General features: G+C 36.8%; 1 protein-coding gene across 7 annotated transcripts in view; it reads right to left on the reverse strand.

The window, feature by feature from the left end:
- The window catches only part of UTRN (utrophin), a 353724-nt gene that overhangs the window by 273592 nt on the left and 52865 nt on the right, over positions 1-27267 (reverse strand). For 4 of the 7 annotated variants that reach the window (XM_087939871.1, XM_087939877.1, XM_087939858.1 and 1 more), the window contains exons 4-14: positions 21855-21947; positions 21147-21224; positions 18601-18693; positions 16428-16600; positions 15296-15411; positions 14335-14489; positions 9442-9645; positions 7477-7658; positions 5902-6052; positions 4924-5043; positions 3463-3564 (exon numbers count right to left, since the gene is read on the reverse strand). In XM_087939871.1, the coding sequence (XP_087795997.1) occupies positions 3463-3564; positions 4924-5043; positions 5902-6052; positions 7477-7658; positions 9442-9645; positions 14335-14489; positions 15296-15411; positions 16428-16600; positions 18601-18693; positions 21147-21224; positions 21855-21947 (1467 nt within the window). The remainder of the gene's footprint in view (positions 1-3462; positions 3565-4923; positions 5044-5901; positions 6053-7476; positions 7659-9441; positions 9646-14334; positions 14490-15295; positions 15412-16427; positions 16601-18600; positions 18694-21146; positions 21225-21854; positions 21948-27267) is intronic. The other 3 variants (XM_087939884.1, XM_087939867.1, XM_087939879.1) reach the window with 1 other exon arrangement.

Below are 27267 nucleotides of genomic sequence, written 5' to 3' on the forward strand. Positions count from 1 at the left end.
ACATCTACTGTAAGGTATAATGTCTAGGTACTTCCTGCTTAATTGAGTTCTTCTGAGGTCATTTTTTGGTACCTAGACATGATTTATACCCAATATTTAGATATATTCTCTACCATATAGACAGCAAGGCTGCTACTTTTTTATTTTGATAGTAAAAAAAAAACAAGCAAAACTTTTAGACACTATAAATGTTATTCAATCATAGATACTTGAATGCAATTTTCTGAAATAAAAACTACATTTTTATCAAATCAGGCCCAAACATCCCCCATGATGATTATAGCAATAGCATTTAAAATGGTGGTGCAGTGTTTAGAATATTGTAGGCTAACTCACTTAAAAAACCACTCTTTAAGTGGTTTACAGAATCAGCATATTGTCCCCAGCAATCTGGATCCTCATTTTACCCACCTCAGAAGGATGGAAGGCTGAGTCAACCTTGAACCATCCAGAAGCGAACTCCTTGAGTGAGCAGTGAGTTAGCCTACAGTACTGTATTCTAAACACTGCACCACCGTGGCTCAATATTTTATGCATTTCAGTACTGTTCAGTTCTTGTGTTTAGACTAGAAACAGGGAAATCTAAATAAAACCCATTCTCAATGATGGAAGTTCATTTAGTGACTTTGGACCAATCACACTTACTACAAGGACTACACAAAATAGTAGTTAAAATGGGAGAAAACTGGAGAAAGTTTGATATGTACAGCTCCTGGATGAAAGGTAAGATAGAAGTCTAATCAATAAATAAATGAATATTAGCCACTAATAATAAAATGGCCACATTTTGAAAAGAAAACATTTTGAGCAGTGGTGGAATTCAAATTTTTTTACTACTGGTTCTGTGGGCGTGGCTTATTTGGTGGGTGTGGCTTGGTGGTCATGTGACTGGGTGGGTGTGGCCAACTCAATGTCACTCACATTAAGGGGTGCCTCACCTGGCCGCTCCCCTCCCAGCCATTCCCTGTCATCCAGCCTCAACTTATCTATAGTTCTGTAAAAATGTTGTTCACCTTTTTTTACTTGATTATCTGCATACTATAGATGTACTTTCATGGACCACTGAAAGGAGGAAATGGCTCAAATGCTTTACTCAAGAGTGTGATATAGGCAACAGGCTTTTAAGGGGCTGCTACAAAGAAAGGGGGGGGTGTATTTTCCAAAGCACCAAGAGGCAAACAAGAAGCAATGGATGGAAACTGAACAAAGAGAGAAGCAACCTAAAACTAAGGAGAAACTTTCTGACAGTGAGAACAACTAACCAGTGGACCTGCTTGTCCCAAGAAGTTCTGGATGATCAATCACTGGAAATTGTTAAAAGACTGGACAGCCATTTCTCTGAAATAGTATAGGGTTCCCCCCAAAGTCCCTTCTAAGTGTTATTCTGACTTTTTTCCCAGGACCTCTACTCAGAGTTTGGCATCCTCAGTTTTCTTGCCTGAGCAGGGGCTTGGACTAGAAGACCTCCAAACTCCCTTTCAACTCTGTTAAACACACATGTATTTATGCTCTGGACTATAGACACTGAATGCATGTAAACCCTGAAAAATATGTGGTCTTTTGCCCTGGGCAAAAGAAAGGCAGTAGAATCACTCTAGGTGTAGGGACAGTGTAAAATATTAACACATGATAAATAATGGAACAATTAAAAATAATAGCACAGAGTTTTATCTCTCTCTCTCTTCCTTCCTATTTCTTTTTCTTTCTTTCTCTTTCTTTGTCTCTTTCTGTCTTTCTTTCCCTTCCTTTCTTTTTCTCTCTCACACACACACCACACACACACTCTCTCCCTCTTTCTTTCTTTCTTTCTTTCTTTCTTTCTTTCTTTCTTTCTTTCTTTCTTTCTTTCTTTCTTTTTCTTCCTCTTTCTTTCTCTCTCTCTCTCTCTCTCACACACACCCCTGTCAGCCTTCATTCCCTCTCGCTCCAGGCACTTTACTCACAAGGGGAAGTGAATCCAGCATTAGAGAAGTTCTGCAGGTAAACAGACTTGCATTTGAAGCTCCTGCAAACTTCCCCATGGCTGGATTCCACCCCACCCCCACCCCCTGCGTTCTTTCCCTCTCGCTCCAAGCACTTTACTCACAAGGGGAAGTGATACTTCTACTATCCATGAAGAATCCAGCATTGGAACAGTTTTGCAGGTTAACGGACCATTGCTCCGCCCACGGTCATGTGTTTTCAAGTGGCTGCTTGAAAATGCATGGCTAGGGCGGGGGAGCAGACCTCCTTTAAACTGGGGCAGTGAGCATCAGGTGGGCGGGGCAAGCGAGTGAGCAGAAACTGAGCGACTGGATTTGGGGCGTGGCCAGCTAGATGTTGCTACCAGTTCGGCGACCCACGCCAAATTCTTGCTACTGGTTCGCCTGAGTAGGTGCGAACCGGCTGAATAGTACCTCTGGTTTTGAGGGAAAAATACATCATTTATTAAAACATCCTTACATATAAATGTTTTTGAAAACTGGCAGAACTGTTTAACCCCCATTTGTTCTAATGAGTCTTAACAATGCCATTCTTTTTTTAAAAAAAAATTATATCAAAAATGAACTAGGACCTGAAAACCAATTAAGTTTTTTAGAGAACAAAAATAGGTTTCCTATCACCTTGGAGAGTTAAAAGTTCATCTTTGACGTAATAGATGCTTTTTGTCTGGTTCAGATGAAAACTACAGCTTAATTTTACACCTGAATAATGGCATCACTTCAGGAAATAAAAGAAAATAGGATTAAAATATGAAAGGAAATCAATTCCCTTTTCAGATTTTTGTAATGGAGAGAATCCATATACTACTAAAATTCTTAGGTCTGTAACCTTTAACTGGGCAAATCAATGCATCAGAGGGCAAAACTTTTCAATTACGATACCTCAAATAGGCTAGCTTATAGAACGCCTGGATCAGTGGTGGGATTCAAAAAATTTTTACTACTGGTTCTGTAGGCGTGGCTTGGTGGGTGTGGCAGGGGAAGGATACTGTAAAATCTCCAGTCAGAGGTGGTATTTGCAGGTTCAACAAACTACTCAAAATTTCTGCTACCGGTTCTCCAGAACTGGTCAGAACCTGCTGAATAGCATATCTAGCCTGGACTCATTATTCCTGAAGGAATGAAATTTGGGGAAGTTGTGACAGTTTCAGTATAGTCAAGCAACTGCTGCTTCAGAGCCACTGCCACATTGCTGCAGACATGTGACCTTCATTTTCAACAATTGGACAACCATTTGTCTGAAATGGTATAGGATTTCCTGCTTGAACAAGGGGTTGGACTAGAAGACCTCCAAGGTCCCTTCCAACTATGTTCTTGTGTTATTCTCTTAATATTCACCTACAGCTTTCTGGCCACTTGCACAATTATTCACTTCCTCACTTCCCAACAGCAGTCATTTTCCTGCCAGAAGGGAAGGTGCAGGCCACTCAGGACTCACTCAAAGACAGAAGCAGGATTTGGTGGGATTAACATCACTCACCTGTTCTTCCAACAATTCTTGCCACGAGGTATTAATCTCTTGCAATTTGAGCCATTGCTCCTCAGTCCAACGGCAAACTGCAGTCCAGCGCTCACCAAGTGTCTGGAAATAACACCAAAAAAAGTCTGATATCATACCATTTCCTCTAAAAGCAGACAGAAAATCAAAATTAATGGAATCACAACTACTTAGCCTTTTGTATTATTTTTATCCCAAAATGCTTACTTTGGAATGGCCTTTCAATTAAGATCAAATCTAAGAAATAAAACTGTACCTTTTAATAGGACTGCTATGTTTGGAAGATTATAATAATCAGTCTAAGCTAATCGGACAGAATCTAGATTTATGGACACTTATTTAATCTCAACAGGATTGAAATACAGTAAAATTGAGTTGTGCAACTTTGAAGGGCTTCTGAAGGGTATTTAGCACACACCTGTCAGCATCTCCCTGAACCAACGTGTTTTTTTCTCAGATCACACTACATATACAATCCTGCAAAAAGATGCAATTTCCTGAAATAATTGCTGACAGCTGCTACTCAAGTGTTTCTGAATGTGCCAATCATCTTTTCCCATTCTAATCTGGATATCTTCTCAGTGCTACAGTAATTCTTTTTTCTTTTCTTTTTTATTTTTTGTTCAATGTTGACCAACATCTGGAAACTTCGCAACCACATTTGATACATATCCATCACATCATACCCTTTCAAAATACACAATGTTTAATTTGGCTACCATTCTAAACACTATCCAGCATGTGGTGTGTGTGTGTGTGTGCGTGTGTGCGCACGCGCGCACACACGCATTCATTCATGAAGTATTTTTTTAAATTTTCACAAGTAAATATTCAGCTTATACTTAAATGAACTTCTAAACATCCTGGATATCTAGAATTTTCTTTAAATAGTCCTTATGAAAGGCCAGCAGGGTAAGGGCTCACTTATTCTCTGGGGACACACTGTTCCACAGGACAAGCAGTGGACAGAAAAGGCCTTCTTTTGGCTAGGCCCCACCAGCCACCATTCCTTAGTCAACATGACCTCCTGGAGCATGCCCCTCCTGCCAGACCAGATGGGATAAGTACAGACAAGTGAGACAGTACAAACAATCAACATAATTAATTGACTACATAACCACTACAACATCTATTGTTGCTATTTATTAGATTTTGTGACACTAAGATGACAAGCAAATGTTTCAAGGAGATCCAGATTCAAATCTGAACATCCACTGGGTGACTTCAGGGTAGTCACTCTCAAGCCAAGCAGGTTGTGTTTGTAACAATAGAAATGAAGATGGTTTTCCATGTAAGCCACTCTGACCTCCTGGAAAAGGCAGGATATAAATCTAACCAATATGCACATAAAACATTTTTGAAAGCATTCACTTTCATGACTCCATTCAGAATGACCAGCATGGGTTACACAATATAATAAAAATAATAATAACATCCACTCACTTGCAATTGATCCTCCAAGAGAACCGTAGCACTCTCGCCACTATTTTCATCAACAATGACCACCATGTGAGTCAAGGAATTGACTTTAACCTGTTCTGCTTCGATACCTTTTTGGAGCTCCTGAAAGAATGAATTCCGATGTTACAAAGGTCAGATGCAGCGAAAGTTCAGAGAACAGAATGGAGGCCACATTTTCTTAGGGGCAACAATCTAAATCAGGGATGTCAAACTCAAGGCCCGCCAGCTGGATTCAGCCCATGGGGTGCTTATATCTGATCTGCAGGGCTGTTCGTGGTGCCTCTGCCAGTGAAAATGGATGCAGCCCTTCCGAGCTCTGTTTTCGCTGGCAGTGGGTTGCAGGAGGCTGTCCCAGTCAAAAACAGCTTGGGAGCCCATGTTTGCTGGCAGAGTGCTCGGGCCACAACATATGTCCCCGACATAAGTGACGCTGACCTGGCCATGCCCACCCTGACCATGCCCATCCCGCCCTCCCCAGTCAAACACAACCCTGATGTGGCCCTCAATGAAATCAAGTTTGACACCCCTGTTCTAAATGATCAGAAAATGATATTTCTCTTCAACAGAAGTCTTTCTTCAAGGAAAAGGTATGCATTGTATCATATCACATACGAATTTTATACACACACACACACACACACACACACACACACACACACACACATATGGAAAAGAAATCAAAAGACAATGTAAGATTCCAGACAAATAATGCTGCTGAATCCCATTAACCACAGCATGATATTATGCCATAAGGCAAGGGTCCTCAAACTTGGCAACATTAAGACTTGTAGACTTCAACTCCCAGAATTCCCCAGCCAGCCAGGAGATTTGGAGATCCCTGGCATAAGGGAATCCAGGACTTATTTTAAAATATAACAATTCTCATTTAGTTACAACCAAGAAATTAAAGTGTGAGAGGGTTTTCCCCATTGTTTATATGATAGAAAGAGGTAAGCATACTTTATGTTCATCCATCTGTTGTTGAAAGGTCTCCAAGTCTTCAACTAAGCACTGAGATTCCATCTTTCGAATGCGTTCCTCTGTAACAGTCAACCAGTCAGACAGCTGCTGCAATTGACTTTTCTGTAGCTCCATCAGCGCATCATGGAGGCTGCCAAAAAAAAAAAACCAGGAGTAATTCATCCAGAGTCCTGAGTTCACAGGTTCTGCCTAAGTGTAATCAAAAAGTAAACAAGCAACTTGGTGATCCTAGCTTTCTGTGGAATAAATTACTAAGCATGCTGATCAAGCCTTTTGTCTAACTATGTTGTATCACAAACACCATGGCTGAAAGCAAATTCTATCTAGCTTGGGACAGAATCTGTCCCAAACTTATTCTACAAAGTTGTTGAGGGATCCCTGCTGCAGGGGGAAAGAAGAAACTCTTATTATTCAAATATAATGTTCACTTGCCCAATTTCAAAATATATTTTATGGTAAATAAATGAAATTATCAACTAATCAACCAATTCTGTAAATAACTACTTAAAATTAGGATTTATTAAATTGTGTTGAATTGTAATCTATCCTCTGACATTAGGAACTATCCTAATAAAAAAAGTTCCTTTCAAAAAATATCTTAGGATAGTTTTAAATTTTCAATCAGAAGTGGAAATGAATTGTCTTCCAGACAAAATGTTCTAATAGTAAGCTATAAAACTTTGCTTTTTTATGCTCTCCTCCATCCTCCACGTCATGATGTTGTGGCTTAGTTTAGCTCACATGCTTTTTGCTTTGTTCTCTCCTCTATAGCATGATCATGGGGCTTGGATCATATGCTTAAAACATGTGTTACGCAGTAATCCTTTTTGTTACCTCAAATCTTTATCTGACATACAGCTTGAGACATATTCGCTAATTTGTGGAAAATGTTAAATCTAAACCAGAAACTCAATCATGGGGTGGGAGGGTTGTACGCTACAGATCTGTGCTATCAACGAACAATTATTGCCAAATAATGTTTTAGCCAAATTGCCTTGGACATCAAACTTCAAGTTAACAGATTCATGTTTCAGGTTTACTGCGAGATTTAGTCAACAAGGCAATTGAAAGGAATGATTGACTGATATGATAGACCTTTATTTTCAAGAGCAACTGGTTCTACGTTTAATGTTAGTACGATATTCAGTTTAGAAACCAAAATAAGTTTTTAAATGTACACCAATATACTGTATGCATATATGTATGTATGTATGCCTGCACATGTGCATGTGGAGATAGATAGACAGAGAAACTATTTGAAACATCCCATTTTCAAACAGATCCAACTCAATATTCATTTTCCTCTTTGCAAAAATGATTTAGATCAGGGGTCTCCAACCTTGACCACTTTAAAAGCTGACTGAGGAATTCTGGGAGTTGAAGTCCACCAGGCTAAAAGTGGCCAACATTGGAGGCCCCTGATTTAGATGACGCTTCAAAAACATCAACATTAAAAAAATGTTTAGCCTTAAACACTGAGAAAAGAGCTTAATATATCATCACAACTGGAAACTAAACCATGTGTATAAAACAAATGTAAATCATGCCACTTACTAGGATTGGCGGTCCATACTGTCCACTCTGAGGCTCTCCCATCTAGAATTTAACAAGATCATTTGTTCCTGGATTTCATTTTCTTCCTCTACTGAAATATTGCCCTGGGCTATCAGTTGATTACCAGCCTGAAGCACGCTGCCCACACTGCTCTGATGTGCTGTCAGCTCCATCATAAATTCCTATAAAAAGTTCAGACTAATGTGACCTAAAGCAAACATTGTTTCAACTATTGCATTAATTGCCAGATATTGGCAAGCATAAATATAATTTGCAACATTATACAACAAGTAGAAATTCTTAAAAGAGCCATGGCCCACAGTAACTTAGCATCCAGGCAGAGAATGATCTCATTCAGATTGGTAGTATGATATGGACAGAAGTAACTTTAAGCATTTGGTCCCATGATGGTCCTAATTTCAATTAGCTCCCTTTCATTTGGGAAGTGACGACAACTCTGATTCAGACTAGGACTGTGATGGATAAATAAGTAAATAAATAAATAAATAAATAATCATTCCTTAATCAGGTGATGCTTGATAAAAAGCAAGCAAGTAGAGTACTTGGTCTGACCCACTCTTATGTCCAGCTGATATTAAAAGGTAAAAAAGTAAAAGTAGACTCATATCATGAAGCAACTCTAGGCACCTTCTTCAATCCTTTGTTGTTAGGAAACTACAGTCAACTCTGAGCAGAGAGGATTTGGATGCAATTTAAGCTGAGCAACTACACAGAAGAAAATGTAACCCATAAGATCCCCAAGTTTCTTTGTAGCATTTTCTGGATGGGTGAAGGGAAAACTCTAGATTTCTGAAGCCTTAATTAGAATCTAATTCATAATCCATGGAATAGAAAGACCATCAAGTGGAAACTATATTAGCCAGCCTCTTGTAGTAAGCATTCTTCAGAGATCAGCCATTTTTAAGAATTAATGAATGAGAGCTGAAGAAATAAATGGAAGACTTAAAAAAAAGATTGTCACTTCATAATAACAACTGTACAGTAGTATATATCATACCAAGACTAAAAATAAACACTCAGCTTTAAATAAATACACCACAATGTGTCCTTTAATGATCATCACTTTTTGATTAAAATACTGCAACACAAGTAAGCATCTCAGTTTCTTGTGAATATTAAGGCAGCGAATAGATTTACAGATGTATATACAATAGTTCCTGATTTTGAAGTTTTTTTATCTTAAAACTACAACAGCAAAATATACAAATACAAATCAAGATAACAGTCAGTTATATTATACTTTAAAGCTGGGGTCCCCAAACTTGGCAACTTTAAGACTTGTGGCATAGCTGATTGAAGAATTCTGGGAGTTGAAGTCCACAAGTCTTAAAGTTGCCATGTTTGAAGACCTCTGATTTAAAGTATCGACTAAAACTGCATGAATTTTAACATGAACAAAGGTACAGTTCTGAAGGAAACCTCTTTTTTCATAATAATAACAGCAACAACAGTAACACAGAGCTTATTCCAGTCAGTTCCATCTCCTACATGAATGAAAAGCAGGACTTGGGGCATGTTAAAGATAATATATTCTCAGTTTCTCTCATTTATTCCAGCAGCCCTAAACCTTTTAGGCACCAAGGACCAGTTCTGTGGAGAGATTTTTTTTCCACAGACTGGAGGGGGCATCGTTTCACATGCTACCTGCATCCCACGGATGGGGTTTCGCTTGTTTACACAGCCCAGTTTCTGTCATGCCGCAGCCTGATACCAGTCCACCAACCAGAAGCTGGGGACCCCTGATCTATTCTACTGTAGTAAAATCCACTGAAGCTTATGTGGTAACCAATTTCTTAATATTTAAGTGGCCAGGACTTTTGTTTTTTGCCATCTCTATACTTGTATACCCTTGTAAATATAACAAAATAAAATATTATGAGAACTTAATTGCTTATTTAATTAAAAAAATCCACATCTAGTTGCCCATCATCCCCAGCCACTCACTTCATGTGTAGTAAATTGTCTCTTGACTTCCTCAACATCATCAGATATGACTTCCTGCTCGTGGAGGGCATCTTCTGCAGAGAGCAGCCAAGTGAGAACTTCCTCCAGAGCTATCTGGTAGCTGTCCAAGTCCATATCCACTTCAGTCAAGGTGCTGGATGCTTCTGCTTTTAGAACTGCACAGTTACCTTCAGAAGTTGCATACTGCAAGTAGAAAAATCAAACTGAAGGCCTCTTTTCACAAAATTATTTTCCAACACAGTTGTTCCTCCATATAGGAACAACTTACTTAACAGTATATAAATACAAAAGTAGTTTGGTAGTAGATTAAAGCATTATGCTATTTGTATCTTCTTAGGGGGAAAGAATGCTTTTGTAATAGGATACTCTTATGGGAGAGCAGTAACCACATATAGAATATTTAGTGAGGGAGAGGAAAATCTTAGACGTTCAGCATAATTAACTAGAAACCAAATAGATTGGTGCTATTGTTATGACCATTTATGGAGATTCTCAGTCATCCAGGTCATGGTGATTCCAAAGGTGCTTTTTTCTAGAGGTAACTGTGTTTTCTTTGCTTTTCCTTGAAGACGTTTCACTTCTCATCCAAAAGGCTTCTTCAGTTCAGAACTGAAATTCAAGAATCATCTTCAAGGAAAAACAAAGAAAATCCAGTTGCCTCTTGAAAAAAGCATGTTGGGGGACATAATAACATGGTTGTTGTCCTTTGCTGACAGTATACATATCTGCCCTCACAAATCCATGGAGAAATCCTTTATTTTAAATAAAACTTGTCTGCATAAATTTGAAAGCAAATGTAACTCGGTGTTCTAAAACAGCTGGTGAGAAACACTATTTAAGAGTTATTCATAAGAGCAATGTTCTGTGTAGCTCACACTGAAAATTGATATCACAGCTCAATATATTTTATAAGTACTTCTAAGATGTAGAGACTTCATCTGTAAAAAAAATATCCTATCTATTTCAAGTACGAATGTCTACCATAAGTCAAGTTTCCGGATGCCCAAGCATGGTATGTAACCGCAAACCTGTTATCAGCTAGGATCTCTGACAGGTGCCTGGCAAAAATCCCTTCAGATATTTCAAACACTTTAAATAGTACACACACTGAATGTTTTTCAACCAGTCTAACAAGAAGCAAGATGTTAGCATGTGGCAATAGAAACTTTGTTTATAATTTGTTAGTCACTAGGAAAAAAAGTAAATGATAAATATACTTCCAAGAATGTCATTAATTTGTGTTTGTTATTTACAAAATACCCAGCATTATTATAGTGCTGTGACTAAATAGGTCTGGTTTGCCCATTTGCAATCTCAAAATTATTGCTTTAAAAATAATGGAGTTGTTTAGACCCCCCCCAAAGCTCTTTGAACTACACTATAAATCGGAATCATTTCATCCTCCGTTTACTCATTAATAATTATGAAGTCAAACAGCTTTGAGATTTTCATTCTCCCTTGCCTTTCCAAATTTTTAAACTTATATGTTTAAGTCAAGAATCCGATTAGCTCCTTTTAAAATGAACTGGAACATCAAATGCAAAAACATCCAAGCTAACAGGCTTAATTTCTAACTTTAGCAACTTCTCAAAACAAAGTAGAAAAAAACAATTCAGTACATTTGTGTGCATCAAAAATTTACTGTGTGTACAATTATATAATTTCCAACGTACTTATTTTTTAAGAAAATATATGGCTGCACTGTACTTTAAATACCACAGCAAAATGCCTGGACAGAATCTTTATCGTTCAAAGTTTCTTATTTGCAATAAAAAGATATGGTGGACCCTCCTTATTATGTGTTATAATCTGATAATTTCATTACAATATACAGGTAAATAAACATTGTTAACAGCTTTTTACAAAGGAAAAGAGGTTCAAGCAGTTGACCATTTAGCATGCACTAAGCTGGGTTTCTCTGTCTGAAAAAAATTTAAGATATAAAGTCTTAAACTGGGGACTTCTAGAAATTGAAGTCCAAACAACTTAAAAATTACAGTGAGAAATACTGCACTAAGTCAATCCAAAAGTTTAACACCTTTTATTTCTCTATTTGTAATAGGAAATAGTCATAAAATTACTTCACAAAAAGTTTGGTGTCATCTAATTTTAGCTATGCAATGGCAAAGTGGATTTTGGAAATTGCAAAACATGTCTGAAGGCTTACTAGAGTGTCCTCAGGTAGCCCATGCCTATTATATACAGGGAAGAGCTAGCAAAATTTCAATACATTCAACTGTAGAAGATCATGTAATGCAAAGTTAAAAGAAAAAAAAATTCTTAAAAAGGGAGAAAAGAAGTCAGTGACAAGAATGGCACAAATCGCTGCCACAAAGAGAAGATTACAAGTAGCCACATTTCAGATACAGAAAAGTGGTCCGAGAGAATTAAAATGACCCATTTACTGTGACAAAAAAAAAAAAAAAAAAAAAAAAAAAAAAAAAAAAAAAGAAAAAAAAAAAAAAAATTTTTTTAAAAAAAAAAAAAAAAAAAAAAAAAAAAAAAAAAAAAAAAAAAAAAAAAAAAAAAAAAAAAAAAAAAAAAAAAAAAAAAAAAAAAAAAAAAAAAAAAAAAAAAAAAAAAAAAAAAAAAAAAAAAAAAAAAAACAAAAAAAAAAAAAAAAAAAAAAAAAAAAAAAAAAAATACCAACAAACTCAAAAAAAAAAAAAAAAAAAAACAACAAAACAAAAAAAAAAAAAACCAACAACCAACAACCCCCAAGAAAAAAACCAAACCCCCCCCCCCCCCCCCCACCCCCCCCCCCCCCCCCCCCCCCCACAAACCCCCCCCCCCCCCCCCCCCCCCCCCCCCCGTTTTATGCTTTGGTGTTTGAAGGGGACGAGGGGTGGTTGGTTAGAGTGATAAACTAAAGAAAGTCACAATAATCAAGACTGGAAATAAGAGGATACACTAATGCTGAAGAAATCAAAAATTTAGGGTGGAATAAAAATATGCTATAAAAATATGAGAGGAAGAAGGTAAACAGCAACTTTACTGCAGTAGGACAAAGTGATGTTGAAAAAGCTGAGCAGGGTGAAGAAGAAAAACATTTTGAAGAAATGTGATGAGGTAGAGGAAAAAAACAAACACTAACAAAAGAGGGAAGGAAAAAATTAAGTACATACAGGAAGTCATTGATTTGCTATCTCTGGAAAACAAAACATGAGGGCTTAATAGTAAACCTGTAAAAGCTTTATACCAAGTACCTTCCCAAACATGATTGTTTGTTCTGCTCTCAATACTGACTGCACACCATGTACTGTGACTGCTGCTATCTATCCACAAAGAAATAACAAAAAACTGGGTGGGTGGGGATTGCAAAAACATGCAACACTGGGGTGGAACCACTTAGCGTGATCTTATTCCCACATTGAGATAAATACTTTGTATACTTTGGCAGAGGTGCAGACCAAAATATCTGCAAGACACCAAGGTGGGAAACATCTGAAGTGGATTAATGTAAACAGCAACACTGGTGTTCATGGAGAGACTGCAGGTAAGTCATCTTGCATGGCATATTGGACGGCTAGCAAATATGTAAAACGATATTTAAGGATGGTATCAGTGAGGAAACCATAGAAAGCAGCACCAAAATACTAAGAACTGAAAAATTATTAATCAAACATATTGAACACATCAAACATATACATTAAACACCCAAACGATAAAATAAGTACTTGTAGATCTGCTGCAAAAATATCACTGAGAAAAAAATCGGAGACGCTTTGTAAAACAAAAATTCTGAAAAGATCAGAATCTGTTTATAAGATCTAAGAAGCAGAAGAGACAAAGATGGAATAAGCTTGAGAGCATTAACATGAAAAAGAAAGCGATTAGGGCTATGTAGCGTTTAAGATTAAGCACGCCCTCAAACTCCTTAAAGTAACTCTCCCCCCACTTCTCATTGCTCCACTGAGAAAAGATGGATTTGAGCAACTGACAACAGATGTTTTGTGCACATTCTCTCTGCTCCAAAGCACTTTTGTGGCTGAGAATCCAAAGCTCTGCTCAATTCTAGAAGAGATAAAGAGGTAGAATGGGTAAAAATAAAGGAGAAAAGATAAATATGTGTAGATGACAAAGAGGAAGAACAGAACTGGAAATCAGAGAGCATGAATGTGCAGTCGAAGGGAGAACTGAGAGAGTAAGCAATTTTCAAAAAGCAAAGGGGTTATCAAGAGGAAGAGAAAATATATTCTCATTGGAAGAAAGGAAAGATAAACACCAATCTGAAAAGGTAACAAGAGAAAAACTGCATATGACATTATAGTAAGTTAATGATACAAAGACAAGAAGGAAACAATGTGTTCCTTCAGTACTGCATGCTACTTCTGCTGACTGCCAGCTGCCGATTTCGACCGGCTCAGCCTTCCATTCTTCTGAGGTCGGTAAAATGAAGACTCAGATTGTTGGGGGCAATATGCTGACTCTGTAAGCCCCTTAGAGAGAACTGTAAAGCACTGTGAAGCGGTATATAAGTCTAAGTGCTATTGCTATTTCAGAATTTATTGAGTCCAATAGCAGTAAGGATGTAATTATAAGGGATAGTTTTCTCAACCTTGGCAAATTTAAGATGTGCGGACTTCAACTCCTAGATAATTCAATTCCTAGGTATTCTGGGAATTGACATCCACATTTCTTATAGCTGCTATTATTGTGAGGGAATACTAATTTACATATGATTACATGCACATACATATTTACTGCATTTAATATGTTCTGTATATTTTTACCCACTCTTTTATATTTTTCAATATCCAGTCATGATTGTAAAGTACTGGTAAGCTGTCCTGGAAAATTTTGTTTTGAGGCATGTATTTTTAAAACTAAATACAATACTGTGAAAGAAAAATTAGTGTCATCAATATGCACCACCTGTATATCTTCTTCACATTCCTTTTTATATTTTCTTGGAAGAGTCTCTACTTCTCGAATATCTTCCAAGGTAACTTGCTGAGGAAGGACCTCAAATAAAGATGTCAAATACATTATAATGGATTTCTTATCAGGAAGCTGTACAGCAACATCTGAAAACAGAGCATATAAATGGGATACTTATTTGATGGCTATGCAAAGTTTCCAGGCTAAAGTTATGACAGATCTATAAAACTACACTCATTATCTTCAAGTCCATATCCTCAAAATAGCTATCCCCCACAAAACATAATAATTCAGCAGAACAAATACAAAACCCAAACCACGAAACTGAAAACCATCACTTCTCTATTACCATGTTTTTACCATCATAACTATGCTAGCAGATGGATTTAAATCAATTTTTAAAAAGCACAACATGAGCGACTGCAGTATATGCAAACTATTAATGTTTAAACACCTACAACAACGGCAGACAAACTTATTTATCCTTGGACTTGGGCCCAATTTCATTTATTTTGAAACTTTTTTGACCACTGGGGAGCCAAGATAATTTAACTAGCAATGTGGCATATCACTATAATTTCCTACTTTTCGCTAGTGATTGGTGTTTTAAGAGAGATTAATGGATAAAAGATAAATGTGACTATTTTGCTTCATTTTGTGGGGGAGAAATGCTATTTTGTTCATTTATATTTTATAAATGCAGAGGACTAATCAATATGAGAACAATTCAAAAATCATTAAAACTGAACAAGAATCAGTCACTTTTCTACTTAAATTCAGCTGTATATTCTTGTGAATGTTCTTAAAATCACCCAATTGTGCTGCAAAAACTGCATAACGCCACAGGTAAAGGGTCCCTAATTTCTTATCTAGAGCAACACTGCCCCCTTTCATCTCTAACTCTAACAGAAAGAAATTATATAGCAGTTATACAGTATTATAATAGTTATACCTTCAGGGTCTAGCAATTTTTCTATTCCCAAGTAATTTTTAGCTATGTTGAAGGCATGTTCTAATCTTTCATGTGGAGCCATTTTGGTGACTTTATCCCAGCTGAAGAGCTCAGGTCTAAAAAAAATTAAAAGAAAAATAAATTATTATTTAAAAAAAACACATTCATTCATACTATAGATCAAAACACTTGCATGCATTACGTATAGCAATAAATCCAAGTAAATAGCTTATGAACACATGAAATTCTACACAATTGCTGATATTTTGTAGAATCAATGGGAAATTACATCACCATCCTCCTTCCAACAGAACGGATTTTCCTAGATGCATTATTTGCTTTTCTTTCTTCACTCTTAATATAAAAACACAAAACTGAGAGATTTGGGGGAGCCAATAATATGAGGCTCTGTAATATTCAACCTTGTCTATGTTGTTTCCATAAATACTAAAATGATGGCACTGAACAGCTACACATGGGGTTGAAGCACATGGTACATATCTAATATGTAATATGTACTGTTCCTGTTCCCATGTACTTCCTTTGTTTCAAGGAAAAGCAGAGTCAGCTGCATGCTGCATATAAAACAGAATATGTTTCAACCGTTAAGAATAATTTCAGAGTTGTTCAACTGGTTTCAATGATGCCTAGTCCAGATTATATTTACAAGGAATGAAGCCTATGAATCCATATACTCTCAAAAGGAATAGATTTCTTTTTGCAAATAGATGGCGTAAGGCTTCAATCAGCACATTGTTACATTATCAGATTTTCAAGGGAAAATGTTTACTATATCTTTCCACGTAAAACTAGAAAGACAGGTATTTGTACTTCATGTTTTCCATGTTTGTTCTTTTAAAAAAAGTCACAGAAAATTATGTTTATTGCCTTCTCACACAAATTAGAAACCACTCCATAAAAACATGCTCTGCTTTCTTTCTATCTAACCTGTGCCAAATGACTTTAAAACAATTCCAAGGGTTATTTATTGAAAACTCAAGTTTTCTGCTCTGTAACAAAATGCTATACTGGTAACTTTCCTTCTATCATCCCTAGAAACTGTTTTGTTAAAATTGTCCCTCCCCCCCCCTCCCTATGAAAATATTACAGATGCTGGCAAGCAGCCACCTACCTATGCTTGTGAATCAATGCATTGAAGGCAAGCCCATTTGTCCAGCTGGTGGTGAAATTCAAAACATTCACTTCATTATATGATTTTGTGGACTGCCGCACCCAGCTCAACAGGATCTTTTCACTATTGGTTTGCTGTAATTCTGACATTATATCTTTCATTACATCTTTAACCTAAAAAGAAATGCCCAAGGTCAATAAAAAAGAATTAGAACAGAGGTCCCCAAACTTGGCAACTTTAAGACTTGTGGATTTCAACTCCCAGGGAGTTGAAATCCACAAGTCTTAAACTTGTCAAGTTTGGGGTCCCCTGAATTAGAAAGACTCAAAAAACATTGTCTCAATCTTAGCATTCAGATAACACTGTAAAGTGTTAAATATTAAAAATAGATATTGAATTATGCCATACTACAGCAAATGAAGATTCAAAACATTATTCTTATCTAATTATTCCATATATTAATTCTTCTGTTTTAGACTTTAATCTAAGTTCTTTGTATCTCCTAATGAGGTTTGTACATTAAGAAAACTGTAGTACCTGCCCTAAATTCCTACTCTGGTTCCCAAGCTTAGATGTATTCCAGTAACAAATTATTTAGCTATGGAATAACATTGAATAGCTTTCTTGGATATTTCTACAAGGAAGGCCTAGAACACAATCTGATAGTTTCTTATAATTAAAATATAGGTGAATTTTAAAATTTCATTAGAAGTGTTTGGAATGCCATCGACTGAAAAAGCAGTAGAATTTGGGGGCAGGCAAATTGTTTCATACACAAACAAATCAAGCTTGAAGCATCCCATTTTGAGTTCACAACAAGTTGTTTTGACCTCACTAGAAGTGTTCAGAGACGTTCCATCCATACCATAAATATTTTGAGCACAGTATACTTCTAAAACAACATAAAAATGCTTCCAATGAGATCAGTTTATTGAACTGAAAACAGCATGTTTCAAATTTAAAACATTTTCTGCCCCCAGTATAAACTAATCTTGAACTGATAAGGTATGACAAATAGTTCAAGTTCCTTCTTTCACAGTTAATTAGTGTATTGACTTACAAACCAAAATTAGAAATGCAACATGGGATTTAACAAATCAAAATTTTGTTCTGTTTCTGTTCTGTCCAATATACCTAAATTGTAGATAGAGATTCTCTAATTGTCTCAGTGGTAAACTATAGCAATAACTTTAAATGGATCTCATCTTTATCATATACATAAAATCAGGTTCCAATGATATTTCCAGTCCTAATAGGAGACTTGTATAAAAATCTATCTTCCCTGACCCCTTCCACATGGGAAGTAAAGAAATCTAAAGCAGTTGTTTCCCATTTCTTTTAAACAAAGGGACAGACAAGCATTTCCAAAGTTGTCTAAATGGAGGAAATTCTGGTTTATTCAAATTATTAATTCAAAATCTAGCTTGCAAATTCTTGATGTTAACTCATTTTTTAAATAAGTTCTGTTTTATAAATATTACATTATATAAGTTACATTACTATTACATGATCTCACTACCTCTCACAAATTATCTGTAATATCCATTATGGACCAACTGTAGTTACAGACCATAGATGGGAAATCATTGTTCTGAACATAGCACACAAAGAAGATACAAAAGGAAGCCCAGAAATTTCAAACCCCATACTCATTTCAAACACAAACCCATAGATTAGTACAGGATACAAAGATCTTTTTATACATGGCATCTTGGGCACCAGCGGGCACTGGCAAGAAAGGGAGCAAATAACAAAATGTACATCATGATGTTGCAATGTGAATTCTGCCTCTTTAGCACAGGATTTGCAATGTAGCACACAAGTACATAAGGGATGGACCTGAAAACTCTACAAGAAGTTTCACACTATGTTTCAAGTTGTTGCTTAGAGCAGTGTTTCTGAACCTTGGCCACTTTAAGAGGTGTGGACTTCAACTCCCAAAATTCCCCAGCCACCTTGTGAACGTGTGGAATTGAAGTCCACACCTCTTAAAGTGGCTAAAGTTGAGAAATACTGGCCTCAAGTACCCAGAAATTCAAGAGTGGTTGGTCAGCTGCCATGAAAGTTCTATAGCATCTCCAGCTAATACTCAACCAATACCCATCAATGCATTTTACTGCAAAAAGAAATGGGTCGCATACATGGGCTGAGAAAAGGCATCAAATCTGCTCACCTGCCAGTGCAAAATTATGCTCCATAACAATCCAAGTGTCAGTTTGTGATTTCCATCAACAATGTCTGTCCCTCCGATGTTCACCAGATCCACCTGGAAATATTTTCAAACAATGAAAATGTCTTCTTAGTCAAAGGCATGCAAACTTTAAACAAACTAATAGAAAGTGGGGAATAGAGACCCAGTGGCCTATCAACTGTTATTCTACTATAACTCTCACCATAGATACCACTAACTTCAAAATGACACTATCGAGCACTGCACACCAGAACAAGACACAGTTTTTTCCCAAACGCCATCACTTTGCTAAACAAATAATTCCCTTAACACTATCAAACTATTTACTGTCAGCATTACTATTACTATTAATCCTCCCAACCTTCCTTTCACCCATCTCCTCCCACGTATGACTATATGATTGTAACCTTGTTACTTGTATCCTAACAATTTTTATTGACTATTGCCTAGTATGATTTGATTGCCTATTGTACCCTATGACTATTATTAAGTGTTGTAACTGATGATTCTTGATGAATGTATCTTTTCTTTTATGTACACTGAAAGCATTTGCACCAAGACAAGTTCCTTGTGTATCTAATCACACTTGGCCAATAAAGAATTCTCTTCTCTTCTCTTCTCTTCTCTTCTCTTCTCTTCTCTTCTATTGCTTCTCACATTCCTGGAATCAGCTATGTAATTTAATGATTTAATTGTACGTGAATAATTCAATTTAGACAAAATGAAGTACTATATAATGCACTGATTTTAATATACTGACAATATGATGATATCAATTCACAGGAATTTATTTTCTTTTTTAAAAATTACACCAGCAGGGGATGAAAGTGTGTAATATTAAGGCATAATTGATGAATAGAATATAAGCAGGTGGCAGTTGTGATCAGGAGGGCTTTTGCACAACTGCACATTCTGAGTAAGTTACACCCTTTCCTGGAACAATCCCTACTCAGAGTTACCTATGCTCTAGTCACCTCCCGTCTTGGCTATTGAAATGAGGTCTACATGGGACAGCCCTTGAAAAGTATCCAGAAGCTTCAGTTGGCTCAAAACATGGTCGTTTACATGGTTTTATGCAGGTTTAAATGTGCACATGTCACCACTCCTGCGGAAGCTGGACTGGCTGCTGATTTGCTTTCAGGTCCAATTTAAGGTGCTGGTTGTCACCTTCAAAGTCCTACATGGCTTGCGATCAGAGTATTTGAAGGACCATCTTGTTCCAATCATATATACCTGACCTACAAGAGTAAGGAGGCTGAGAATTCTAAGGGTCTCCCCTCTTAAGGAGGATCATCTAGCAGGATAAAGAAGAAAGGCCTTCTCTGTGGTGGCTTCCTACCTGTGGGAACATCATCCCTGAAGAAGTAAGATTGGCCCTCATGTGGCACTTTTTCACAAGCTCTGAATACATAGTTCTGCCAACAAACTTGGATATTCCAGAGTGATAAGGAGCCCATTGTGGCTTTTCTGATTGTTGTCCCCAGTAGGGTTGTGGGGTGGTAGTGTTGCTTTTTGTATTGGGGTTTTATTCTTCTAAGCCATCCTGTGTCACAGAGAGTGAATTGGGTGGCCATATACATTTTTATAAATAAATAAACAAACAAATAAATAATCTATATTAAATTCCTAATCATTCATTTTTTGCAAAATAAAAGTTCTGATGCTATCAATGCAACCTTTCCATTGCAAATATTTCCAAAGTTATTGCTGCAACCACAGCGTACTTATCAGTAATAAGAAAATAAAGGTTTTACATTTTCCCATAAAAAAATTCTATTACTGAGTCACTACCATAAATCTTTTAATGTAACTTGACCACTTTTAGTTTCTTAATGTTACCAGCTCATTCCCAAAGCAGAGCTTTTTCCTAAATGACAATTGCATGGGAGCCTGGATTAACCTTCTATCATTTTTAATAACAAAAATAACTTTTGGGGAAAAGAAATGATTTGTCATGTTACAAGGAAAAGGTCATTTTCAAGAAGCTGAACCTGCCAGCTCCAGCTCTCTTTCCTCCTACACAAGGATATATCATAGATCAATCTGAAGGAGCTTTCAATTCTAGGGCCAGATTTTGGAGAATGTACAAAGTAAAAAAAAAAATACAGGCATCAGGAAAGACATGTGCTGTGATTGTGTTTGATTCGGCAAATCAGAGTCAAGCTAGTATCCAAGTCGAAGAGTAGGCAATATTTAATTGGATAACCTGAGAACAGACTGAAGTCTATACCAACAAAATTACAATTTGGCCCAGCTACACAAAATAAATATTCATACTTTCCATCAATAGCCCCTTAGGATATCCAAGAACAAGAAATACAAGGTCACTTCTTACAATAAATGATCATGCCATATAGCACACTTTGTTATCTGCAAAGTTCAAGCTACTAGGAAAATTGAAAGGAGGCGTGTTAAGTTGTATAAAATTTTAGTCCACATATCCCTACTCAAAGACAGAGATTTCAGAAAACAATTTGACAATTTCTTTTCCCCTCAAGTTTCAAGGAAACAGAGATTTAGAAACTTACATTGTTCTGATGTAAAACCTGAAGTACTTTGTTGACATTATTCAAAGCATGGACTCTAGTAGTTCCACGTTCTTTTAACTTGTAAAAAAAATGCAAATAATAATAAATGTTACAATTAACTTTTCAGGAAAAGCACAATTAAAGCAATGATGCAGATTTTGGAACATTTACTCCTTTTCTTTTATCCAAGTAGCAGGAGTGCAACACCCTGTAGTATGCATTATTTGGGCAACATGTCAAAACATTTTAAGAGCAATACTGTACAAAACACACTGTAGCAAACTTTAATTATGTGCATTCTTTTCCTCTCTTGAAGCCTGAGTTTAGCAAAGCATATTTTACAATTTTGTTTAAAACTTGAAAACTGGTATTGAAACAGAATTTACAAACCATGTATATCAATCCTCTTGTTAATTAACTAAATTCAGTGTGAATAGACTTCTATTTCCAACAGTCAGAAAAATAGGTTCAAAACCTTGACATTTCATTTTGCTTCCTGCTGAGGACACTAAAATTAGCTAAACTAATGTGTCACTGGGCAATATAGAGCAATTGTTATTCAACCTTGATAACTTTAAGATGTGTGGACTTCAACACCCAGAATTCCCTAATATTCTATTCCAAAATTCTCATATTGTAAATAAGCAAAGGCACAGTATTTTAAATTATCTTTTCAAGATGGTGATAATAATGGCAATTAGCACTTACCAGTGGGTTCCCTGTTAGCCCTTCTAACAGATCTAAGAGTTTCCTCCCATCTCGAAGATCTGTGAATATATCCTTTATTGGCTGTTTTCCAAACTATAAAATAAGATAAATAATTTTTTAAAAATAATTTCTGACTCCAAAATACAACATAAACAAATAAAAAGACAAACTGTAGCCAGATGTCATCTTGAAATACTATTATAAATAATATTGTCTACACATGTTATAGCATTCCAGATTTCTTAGTATGATCGTTATAACAGGCTGTGCTCTGCTTTTTTCACACATTCCTATTCTCTTAGACGGAAAAGAATAGTACCACAAGAAATTTTATACCCCAGGAATGAAATAGAAAATCAGAGGTTTCTCTTGCAAGAAAATCATCATCTTTAAATGACCCCATAATCCCTTCTGGGGTGGAGCCTAGGCAACTGAATGGAGCTGAGTGATTAGTGGCCAGATGCCCTTCCTGTCACCAATGCAGAGTTATATTCAGCATATATTTATATTTATATTTATTTATTTATCGTGCCCAGAGAGAGAAATATCTGCCTGGGATCAAGCTCACAGCCTCCGGATTGTGAGGCAAGAGCTCCACCTCTAGGCCACAGCACCATAATTGTGAGGCAAGAGCTCCAGATTGTGCAGTTCTCGCCTCACAATCTGGAGGCTGTGAGTTCGATCCTCTGAACCTTGCAAGGAAATGCTTTAAGGGATTCGTTTTAAATGCATTATATCACCAGAATACCTATAATAGGTACCAATAGAATGCTACTATATAATGAAAAACTAGTCTTTTAAGCAAGGAAATCCAGCTCTCCCCTGCAGAAATGAAACACCAGTATGGAAGCAGTAGATATAGGTGGTCCTCAACTGACAAAAGTTTGTTTAGTGACTGTTGAAAGTTACAAAGGCACCGAAAAAAAATGACTTTGACTATTATTCAGCTTACAACCATCACAGCATCCCCGTGGTTACATGATAAAAATTCAGATGCTGGGCAACTAACTCATGTTTATGACGGCTTTCTGACAGTGAGAACAATCAACCAATGGAACAGCTTGCCCTTGGAAGTTGTGGGAGCACCACCACTTGAGACTTTCAAGAAGAGATTGGAAGATTGGACTCCCATTTGTCAGAAATGGTGTAGGGTCTCCCGCTTGGGCAGGGGTTGGACTAGATGACCTACAAGGTCCCTTCCAACTCTGATTATCTATTATCTGTTTATCTGCAGTGTCCTTAGCTCATGTGATCTCCTCTTGCAAACTTCTGACAGGCAAAGTTAATGGGGAAACCAGTTTCCCTTAACTACCATGTTAGCAACTTAACAACTACAGTGATCCACTTAACAACTGTCTCTTTTAGCAGCATAAATTTTCGGCTCAATTGCAGTTGTAAGTCAAGTTGTAATCAAAAGCACCTCCTTGCAACTTAGCCATGGAATGACTGTAAGGGAGAAAAGAGAATAATTTGGGCAGTATCATTTCCAAATATGGAAATGTCATACTGTAGAACTGTTCATAAAATAAAGTTTCCAGTTTGAGATGAAATGATAAGGTATAAAAGATAAACAAATGTTCCCCCTCCCCCGCCCAACCCTCATTCCCATCTTAGATTGTCATCCTCTGTAACCTAAGCAAGCTATATCTGGAAATATTAAATGCTACATTATGCAATAAGAAAAACTAGTGTATTTAGGAACTTGGTTCTCTGCTGCATGTCCTTCTTCAGTGAGATCGTGATTCAAGCTTGAAAAAGCCTACTTTATGTAGATAAAACTCACAAAGAATGCATTCTTCTTTTGGGGAAAAAGTCGATTACAAATAACTTACGTTCTTTCGCTTGCTTCTACCCTTTGTGTAGCTTAAGCTTGAGTGTTTCCAATCTACCACCAGTTTGTTTTCCTTTCTCTATATATTAACTCCTTCTAAGTCACTCAACAATAAACTTAACACAAGGCAAAGTCAGTTTGAAATCATAGGCCCTCAATAGCTGAATTTTAGATAATCAGCTTACAAAATATCTTAATGCAGAAAATATGACTAAGTTCTGGAAGGATATTATTTAAACTATATTTGGATGATAATTTTTTTAAAGTTCTATTTATGGGAAGCATCAGTGATAAATAATTTGAAACTCTTTTCGTTATTAAATAGGTATCAATTCAGGCAGAAATTTCAGTATCAGATCTACTTGGGTATAACCAAGGCAAGCCACATGAGCTGAGTGATGGAACTGTATAAAAGTGCTTAGGGAACTTGTTTGAAGATAGCAGTCATGAACCAATAGGATCTTGGATATTAGGTAGTACTAGGAACCTCTAAGTTTTTGATCCTAAACTATGTTCATGAACTGGAAACAACCATTCTATTCAACAATACAGGCAATTAGTCCTGTTCCCTAATGGCAGCAAAAAAAAAAGGCTAGAAAGACTGTATGTACTCAACAAATACCTTAATAAAGCATATTAAAAGGGGGGAAGTATGGAGTTACTTTAGCTCTTAATTACATTAACTTCTTATCAACTTATTAAACTTTCTGGCTATTTACTATTCAGGAGAGGAAAGATTTCCAGTACATAGATAGAAAACTAATTTCTAATTCATGTTTTGTAATCTAAATATGGTACTTTGATATCTGTGTCAAGATTTTCCATTTGATGTACCCAAAGCATGAGAATTCGATGTGGGAAACGATTCACAAAGCAGAAAGGTCACTACACAAGAGAAGAGTGGTTTCAGTAAATAAAATACAGTGCATTTTGCCAACATCTAAATTTAGTGCACCATCTTAAATGAGAATGAACTTTATTGTGGCTTTCTATCTGTTTATTTTTCTGCTTGAATTCCTGTTTGCATTCCACTTATTCAAGAAAGCAACAAATTAAATGTTGTTGAGGCTTTGGGAGAAGCTGGATATTTGCTCTTTGATATACTTGTGACAAAAAAGAAACAAAAAATAGTTCAGTTAGTTTATTTATTAGTTTTAATGACAGTACTGAAAACTCATATATAATAGATTATTTCTAAAACAGAAATGAATAGCAACAACTATATTTACTCTCATGATGCTAAGTAAGGAAAAACAGACTTGTCTTCCAAAATAGTTTAAACCATAACTGAAAGCAACCTGATTTTCAAAGACTATCAAAGTGAAATCAAAGCTCTCAGAATCACATTAACACAGTATCTAATCAAGATTATGTGTGTCCTGTATTTCTTCATTTTAGCCATCATAATTTTGACATTTTATAGAGAAACAGTTCTAAATAGCTCAAAGAAAGACATCCATATGCTCATCCATACGAGCTACTTCTGGATATCTTTCCCTTTCTGCGAAATCATGCAAATTATGAGCAGAATCAAACTATTTTTTCTAACTGACGAAACAAACAAGAAAACGGGTTGAAGGCTGAACATTCCCAAGCAGCTTGGGCACTGCAATCCATTTACACACTATTAATTGTTGAATTGTGAGTTATGATTTGAGTTTAATCCAAGTTAAACTATCTTTTAACAGAGAACAGAACAAAGAAGCTTTTTGGGTGGTCGACCATGTTTTATTTCAGTTATTTCAAAAGGTGCTAACCTAGGTTTTCTGCACAGCAGCAGACCCGGCATTCTTGCTGTCAAATCATGCCCCAGTGTCCTCCCTATTGAGGAATATTAAGCAGCATTAAAACAGAGGTGTGCACTATCTCCAGCTGAGGGCTGCACCTGGCCTTTGATCGATGGGCCAAAGCTAAATTCCAACAGGAAGACAGAGAAGCAGACGGACCAGCATATGAACTAAATGTCATTTAATTCCTACTTAATTACACTTTAAACAACTTAATTAGATAAGTTAATAAAATTGCTCACTGTGTACTTAAAGGAGTTTTTCTCTCCTGCCTATGCCTAAAAAGAAATACTTCTGCATTGGAATCTTTTCTTCTTCTTCAGACCTACCTGGAAGCCTGAACAAATACATTTGTGCTTTAAGGAACAGCAAAGTGATACATTCAGAGGAGACCCAAAGAAATTTTGCAAATTATTTGTTGAGTATCTATTGTGGTTATAGGAACTGAGAGAGCAGCTGCTATTTACTCTGTCATCCAATAAACTGCTCGATAAGTACAGCTCACTACATGTGCAGAAGGGGAGGAAGAAATATTTATTGCTAATACTACAGGTAGTCCTTGACTTACAACCAGAATTGGGCCGAGGATTCAACAGAGGGAGGCTGTAAGTAGGGAGTAAACCTTGATCCTTCCCCACAGTCTTCCCTCAGCGATTTCGGCCACCACGATCGTAAAGATTGCATCGGCGATAACAGAGCCTCTCAGATGATCAGAAAGTAGAAAGGGAAAAGGGGAAGGCAAAGAAAAAGAACGGAAGATTGGAAGAGAGCAAGGAAGAAAAATAAGGAAAGAAGGGAAGGAAGAAGAAAGGAGAATGAAGAGGGAAGGAAAAAGAAAAAAGAAAAAAAGGAAGGAAAGAAGATTGTAATGAGAGGGAGGGAGGGTCTCAGGGAAGTCCTTAGCACCTGGCCACCACAGGTGCCCCTGACACGAGTCCTGTGTCAGGCCCACCATGGCCATGCCCACCAGGGCCATGCCCATCCCTGGCCATGTTCACCCTGGCCCTCCAAGGTCAAACACAACTCTGATGCGGCCCTCAGTGAAATCGAGTTTGATACCCCTGCAGCAGAGGAGGTCAATAAGGTCAATTCATACAGATACAGCCAAATCTCCAAAGGAACATCCTATACAAGTTACCGAACCTTGCATTTAACTGAGATCTTCCATTGGGCCAAAGGTCATATTTAGCACCCATACTCACATCACTGGATATGTAATAACTTTGTTCATTGCTGGAAAAAGCAAAAGATTTACTTTGGAGTTGCATTTCTGACATTGGCAACAACACTGCTGACAATGCCATAGTGCTCTGAAAAGGACAGTAGAATTTCTGTATACGGCTTTTAAAAGACAATGAATCAAACATTTGTTTCCAGAAAGGTCAGAATCTCTGGAGAAGGTTCTGCTAACACAGGCAGCTTTCAAGAAACATATAAAGTACACAGTCTATTACTGGGCCCTTTAGAATGAAAGGTATTTTCAAGAAGTTATGCATTAACCAAATCCTGCAAACTGGAGCTGAGCAGGGAAAGAAGGAACTCGGTGGCAAAGAAAATTGCCATTTTAAAGGGTGATTAGCACAATTAGGTTGCAGCAAATACAAAGCCCTTCAAGGAGAGAAATAGGGAAAGAGTAAAACAAATATTGCTGGGGATCTAGAATTGGAACATATTTTAATCCAACACATAACGGAAGACGCTATGTTTCACTGAACATAACTTAAGCTAGCGTTTTTCAACCTGATGCTCTCACACGGAAGTTCAATACATCTGAAAGACTATAGATTCAAAAATA

This window comes from Pseudonaja textilis, chromosome 1 (genome assembly GCF_049901715.1).
Source record: "Pseudonaja textilis isolate UNSWEBS1 chromosome 1, rPseTex1.2, whole genome shotgun sequence".
Classification (NCBI taxonomy): domain Eukaryota; kingdom Metazoa; phylum Chordata; class Lepidosauria; order Squamata; family Elapidae; genus Pseudonaja; species Pseudonaja textilis.